General features: G+C 50.5%; 1 protein-coding gene across 1 annotated transcript in view; it reads left to right on the forward strand.

Annotated features, from left to right (window-relative positions):
- LOC310821787 (xylosyltransferase 1-like) overlaps positions 1-7,500 on the forward strand; it is a gene marked incomplete at both ends in the record, with an annotated part of 62,976 nt that overhangs the window by 32,990 nt on the left and 22,486 nt on the right. Inside the window, 2 exons of the mRNA XM_083693999.1 lie at positions 1,379-2,006; positions 7,031-7,203. Coding sequence (XP_083550125.1) covers positions 1,379-2,006; positions 7,031-7,203 — 801 coding nt within the window. The remainder of the gene's footprint in view (positions 1-1,378; positions 2,007-7,030; positions 7,204-7,500) is intronic.

Consider the following 7,500-nt stretch of genomic DNA (forward strand, 5'->3'; position numbering starts at 1 on the left):
TCCCCTTCCTCCCCCTCTCCCTCCCTCCCTCCCTCCCTCCCTCTCTCTCACTGTTCCTCCCCCTCTCCCTCCCTCCCTCCCTCCCTCCCTCTCTCTCACTGTTCCTCCCCCTCTCCCTCCCTCCCTCCCTCCCTCCCTCCCTCCCTCTCTCTCACTGTTCCTCCCCTCTCCCTCCCTCCCTCCCTCCCTCCCTCTCTCTCACTGTTCCTCCCCCTCTCCCTCCCTCCCTCCCTCCCTCCCTCTCTCTCACTGTTCCTCCCCCTCTCCCTCCCTCCCTCCTCCCTCCCTCTCTCTCACTGTTCCTCCCCTCTCGCTCCCTCTTGGCCTGTTCTGGTGGAAAGATGCGAGAAATTGTACCTTCCGATCCTGGCTTGGAGCACATACACACACACACACATGCGCACACAAGCACGCACGCACGCACGCACACATGCACACACGCACGCACGCACACACACACGCACGCACACACACACGCACACACACACACACACACACACACACACACATACACACACACACACTGTTGCCCAGTCATACATGCCTCACTATTGGAATGTCATCACATCATCACGAGGCCCCAGAGGATGACGAATCAGATACTCAAACATTCAACACCTACACACACACACACACACACACACACACACACACACACACACACACACACACATGCTCTCACACACACACACACACACACACTCACACACACACACGCACACACACATACACACACACACACGCACATACGCACACACACGCGCACACACACACACGCGCACACACACACTCTATGCACTGTCATTCGGTCCAGTCCTATCCCCAGTGGTAATCTGTATACGGTGCGGCAGGCACGTTAGGGGAAAAAGTTAATTGAAATCCTGCTAATCTGATGATGACACGGAGCGAGCGAACCAAACCCTCAGCTCCATCGTCTCCTCCACGCCGCTTGGCGCTCCAGTCAGGTGGCACCTTGTTGTCGCCCAGTCAATACGCTGCTACTTCATTTCACGCCTCTTGGTTCTGTTTAGCCGCTCCCGCTCTCTATGGGCTGAGGTGTTGATTGTTAATCTGACATTTGATATGCGCCTCACTCACTCTAATCTTGTTTTGCTTGTTTGTGTCTCCCCTCCTTTCCGCCCTCCCCCCTACCCCACCCCCTCCTCCGTTCACCTCCCTTCACCCCTTCCCTTCCCCCCTCTTTCTCATCCCTCTCTCCACTACCTGCTCCCTCCTCTCCCCTTCTCCCCCCCCCCATCCTTCTCATCCCTCACTCACCTACCTGCCCCCCCCCCCATCCTTCTCACCCCTCTCTTCCCTACCTGCCCCCCCCCCCCCTTCCCTCCTCCCTCCCTCCTGCTTCCCTTCTTTCTCCTAGGATGGTTATTACTCCCACCGGCCCAAGGAGAAAGTGCGCGTGGACAGCAACAACGAGAACTCGGTGCCCAAAGACTTTGAGAACATAGACAGTAGTAACTTTGGCGCCCGCTCGCAGCCCCAGCGGCAGACTGCAGGGGGCGCTAGCAGCAAGCAGTACCGGGAGAGCCTGCAGGAGAAGGCCCACGCCCAGCGTGACTGGAAGGACCAATCCCCTGTCAGTCTGGGCCGGAGCTCCAACGAAGTCCTCCAGTACGGCCGGGCTGTCGCTCCCGCCGTGGCCCAGAACGGGAGCCTTGCCCCTGGCCACAGAGCACCAGGAGGAGTGGGTCCCAGGCCGATCCACAGCCGCTCCCCACAGCCTCAGCCCCAGCACCAGACTCTGGCTCAACAGTCGCCACAGTCGCAGCACAGACACCAACATCCCCATAGGAAGCAGGCGACTGCGGCCCCGCTGGAGGTCACCTACGACCAGCCGCCCAAGTGTGAGATCAGCGGCAAGGAGGCCATTTCGGCTCTGTCCCGAGCCAAGACCAAGGAGTGCCGGCAACAGATCGCTGAGGTGTACTGTAGACACAAGGAGGGCCAGCTGATGCCTGAGAAGGTCACTCGCTACTGCCCCCTAGAGGGTGAGTACATATCTGGGTCAAAGAAAGATCTGTCGAATGTGATTAAATATAAGTTTGGTACAGTGCTTTTCTGTGTCCCAGGTTTTATGGTTATAAACAAAACACAGAGGCACTCTTACCAGTGTACTTAAAAAAGCCTTTATTTCTTTCATGGGCTTATTTGTTTATCATAAAAGAGCGAGACAAACGATTTGAGGAAATTTGACATATTTGGGTCATTTCATGTACTGTAAACATAGAGAGATGAGTCATATTATTATATAAGTTATGATTACGGAAGAATCACCTAGTTCTCTCCATATATGTCCACAAAAGCCTTTTCACAGCTTGAACAGGGTTGGTCTCTCGCTTGAGCGATCGTGTTGTTATTTACTTTGTGGTATTTCCTGCGCCCTATATATTTTTGTTTTGACAACAACAAATACAATGTTCTCCCAAGCCGAACCGAAAGCTGTTCTGACCGGTCAAGCTGAACCACAAGCAGAGAAAGTGCTTCCTGTTTTACTGCTAATCATCCGCATTCTGTTCAAAGTCCAACAAGAAATGTGCTTCTCCGCTGATGACAAATGGGGGCAAGAGAATGGAAGATGCTTTTTGTATTTACAGCAAATTGCCATCCAATTTTCATTCTGTTCAGCCAAGCTGGCCACAGAACGCAGGCTAAGACTCACAGCAGATGCATGCACACACAGACGCGCACACACACTGATACACAGACCTCTCTTCACACACATTCACGCACGCACGCACGCACACACACACACACACACACACACACACACACACACTCACACTCACACACACACACACACACACACACACACACACACACACTCACATACACACTCACACACACACTCACACGCATACACACACTCCTAGCAGAATGGTGAACATCTGTAGGCTGGCAGTAGACTGCTGTAAGCACAATCTGTGAGTTTGCAAGTTACCACCATCAGCGGGCACCACCCACCAGTGAGTGTGTTTAAAGAAACGTCACACATGCACGCACGCACGTGCACTCACACACACACACACACACACACACACACACACACACACACACACACACACACACACACACACACACACACACACACAGACAAACCACCCACTGTGAAGGGCGTGCGGAGAGAGGGGAAGGCCAGAAAGGATTCTCGGACATCTGGTCAGACACCGTCAGACAGTCTGACACCTTCCTGAACTCATCCCGTGAGAACACACACAGCTAGCCAACAATGACTCTGCAACTTTTCCTACCGTACAGTAGCCCCCCCAAGATGAAAAAGTAGAAATATGGCCTGTCTCTGCCTAAGCCCATGTCGTCTGGCCCCCGTCACAACCTCTCCACTCAAACTGACAGTTTGATCAGAGGAGACGGAGGAATTGAAAAGGGCTTTTTCCCCCGATGGCTGCTGTGTAACAACACGACAGCTAAATTAAATCACTTTTCTTTTTTTCCCCGACTCTCTGTCTGCTACAACGTTGTTATCTCTCCCTCTGTCTCCCTCTCTCTCTTTCTCTCCCTCTCTCTCTCTCTCTCTCTTTCTCTTTCTCTTTCTCTCCCTCTCTCTCTCTCTTGCTCTCTCTCGCTCTCCCTCTCTCGCACTCTCTCGCTCTCTCTTGCTCTCCCTCTCTCTGTCTCTCTCCCTCTCTCTCTCTCTCTCTCTCGCTCTCTCTCTCTCTCCCTCTCTCCCTCGCTTCCCTCGCTTCCCTCCGCTCTGCTCCAATCTGAATTTTGAGGCCTAACCTTGTTAGCTGCAAATTGTCCAATTTGATTTCATCGGTATTCTGTCCTTGAAGCCATGGCTGAGTTAGCGTTAGCTCCGGCCTCAGAGGATAGGAGGAGAATATGTTCACACTGCCCTCCGTATGCTAGCTAGGCTAACAGAATATCAATATGGTTCTGGGCTTTATATAATGGCTGGAACCTGGCCACAGTCATGTCAGCTGTCAGTCAATGACCTTGCACTGTAGGTACCAGTGGAGGCTGGTGGAGGTGGAAATCAGTGGACGGGCTCATTGTAATACATGGTGTAATGAATGAGCCCTCATTCCATTCCAGGCATTACAATGAGCCCGTCCTTTCGATTCCGACCTCCACCAGCCTCCACCTGTGTGTACCTGGTCACCCTTTAAATACATCTCAGGTGTCATCACTAATTTCTGTCTTATTCTTGAAATATGTCATCGTTTAGTGTACGCTAGACGAATACCAGAACACCAGAATGGGAATCAGATCACACTCAACATTACCTCACTGATACCATACAAACTGCCCTGAATAAAGTGACTTTACAGTGATATTGTCGACTAAAAAGGACGTCAGATAGAGAATATGTCCGTTCCTCTCCTCTCCTCACCTCTGGGATGAGTGGTTGAGATGGATAACTGTGAGCTGCTGGGGTTACACAAGATGACGGAGGGAGAGAGAGCGGTGGTAGTCGATGAGGGAGAGGCGGTGTAAAAGATGGAGGGAGGTAGGAAGGAAGAGAAAGAAGGATGTGTCAGGGAAGGAAAAGGGTTCGAAAGAAGAGTTAGTTTTTTTATGCTCTGTCACTGTAGGTGCATGTAGTGGACGTGTGTGTGTGTGTGTGTGTGTGTGTGTGTGTAAAGACATAGACACACGTGCACACGTGCACACACACACGTGCACACACACATGCACACACACACACGTGCGCATGTGCACACACGCACACACACACACATACACACGCACACAGGCACACACGCCCACCACGGTGGATGCTCATTAGTTCAGCTAGCTAGCATAGCCACATGCTCAGAATGCTTTGTGAAGCGATGGGCCAATTAGCCCCTGAGAAGCTAACCAGTGAACCCTCTGGCGCTGGGCACCAATTACTGTTCAATCTGATACAGCTGCACAGCAGATTCTCCCTACCAATGTCAAACACATTCACAAAAAGACCCCACAATCAGCGTGTATGCGTGTGTGTGTGTGTGTGTGTGTGTGTGTGTGTGTGTGTGTGTGTTTTCACATGAGCACCCCACACAGGAGCTATCTTTATGGTAACCAGAGGCTGATTCTATGAAGCGGTAATTGTGGGGTGTGACGGACAGGACTTACGGCCCATTGTCAGCATCGGAGCGTGACCTTATCCCCGCCCCTGTTGTGAGCGTTTTAATTATAGGCTGTTTGGACACGTCACTTAGATCCTTTGGGTAATTATAAAAGCACTTGTCCAGACAGAAAGAAGAGCCAGGGATGGGGGCCTCTGGGTATATCTACCCCAGGGAGAGCACACCCTAACTAGGGCGTGAAATAGCCAATGTCTACCCCATCGCTCCCCGCCCATTCCAAAGAACCGTAACGCCTTGGTCCTCCGCCCCCGCTGCCTTCTGGGAATTGCAGTCCCCTCTGGACCTAGCGATTACAGTCATTATCTTTCCCCGACGACGAACAGCCTGTCTTAATAAAGCTGTGTGTGCTTTTGTAATGCCACTGTAATTCCATAGGCCCTGTGAAAACAGCCCCAGCCTGTCATAAAGTGTCTCTGATTCTCCCACTTCACGTGCACATGCATGCACAAACACACACACAGACACACACACACACACACACACACACACACACACACACACACACACACACACTGCTGATGTAGCAGACAATACAGCACCAGGGAGGGAGAGGCGCTGGCAAGGAAGTTTGTTTGTTAAGACACACACACACACACACACACACACACACACACACACACACACACACACACACACAGTATAGTATGAAACCGCTTATGGATCTGTTTTTGCTTTTCAACAGCCCTCTGGAGATGTTTGGGAATTGTAGAATTGTGGGTTTGGTGGTGGCCAGAGATGATTCTCGGCACTACATCCGGTTCTGTCGTTGTGTGAAACAGAAGTCTTCTTCTGGGAGTTTAGATAAAAGAGGAGGAATAATGAGATGGCTCCCTATCAGCTGAACTGCACCCTCAAACCCAGAGGAATGGAACATATCTGTCTGTGGCCTTGTCCTCCGTGCTTCCAGGGATGTAAAAATCGGAGGATGGGCTCATTGTAATGCATGGAATGGAATGAGGAATGGTATCACACACACGATTCCAACCCATGCATTCCAATGAGCCCGTCCTCTGATGTAGCCTCCGCCAGCCTCCACAGACACTCATACGCTGTGGTCTGACTCACATAGTCATATTCCGTAGCTGATGATTAAGCTGTTATTCTTTCCACGACCGGCTCTATTTTCACCCGGCGCGAAAATGGACGAAGGTCAAAACGCAGGCATATTGGTAATTTGTGTTGTGGTAATAGGTGAAATTACCGCATCGCTGAAGCGCTATCTCTCCTACGCTCAATGAGCAGGTCAAGTTCCATCAGTTTGTGCTGAAAAATGATGACCTTGAAAATAACAATAATATTCCACATATTGGAACACAAACCCTAGCACCACCGCCAATGCCCCTGGCAGTGACTGCATTTTGCGCTGAGGCTGGTTTTCACGCTGTTAAAATGTAGCCCAACCTGTTGTGGAGATAGATTCCATAGAGAATCCATAGAGAATCCATAGAGAACGTTCTGTCTCCACTAGGGAGTCACACCCTCCCTGAGATCTCAATTCAGCTGCTGTCATAGGTCAGAAAGACAGCTTTTGTGTTGTGCAGCACTGGGAATGTCGGGTTGGGTTGGGTTGGTCCATGTTACACACACACACACACACGCGCGCACACACACACACACGCACACACACATAAGCACTTGTCATCTCTGACAGGACTTCATGTTTCTTCTATATTGTGTGTATGGTGTCCTATGAGTCTATGTTTCTGGTGTTTTATGATTCATTGGAAATCCAACCAACCAAACCAAACATGAGGAATAATACAGTTTTCTACAAAATACACAATGTGTACTTTGAATAAACGACATAACCTGTTATAACAGGTAACAGCTATAACTGCAATGTTTCTTGTTTGAATTGAATTGAAATAGGTGATCATGTGTGTGTGTGTGTGTGTGTGTGTGTCTCTGTGTGTGTCCAGGTAAGGCCAACGCCAACGTGCAGTGGGATGAGGACTCGGTGGAGAACCCCCCGGCTGTTCCCGTCAGGATCGCCTTCGTCCTGGTGGTCCACGGCCGCGCCTCGCGCCAGTTCCAACGCCTCTTCAAAGCCATCTACCACTCCTCCCACTACTACTATATACATGTAGACCAGGTGAGGCTGCTATAGACCACCATAGACCACCATATAACATTATAGACAACCATAGACCACCATATAACACTATAGACCACCATAGACCACCATAGACTACCATAGACCACCATAGACCACCATATAACACTATAGACCACCATAGACTACCATAGACCACCATATAACACTATAGACCACCATAGACCACCATATAACACTATAGACCACCATAGACTACCATAGACCAACATAGACCACTATGGACCAACATAGAACACTATAGACCACCATAGACCACCATAGACCACCATAGAC

Source organism: Argentina silus (assembly GCF_951799395.1).
Source record: "Argentina silus genome assembly, chromosome: 22".
Classification (NCBI taxonomy): domain Eukaryota; kingdom Metazoa; phylum Chordata; class Actinopteri; order Argentiniformes; family Argentinidae; genus Argentina; species Argentina silus.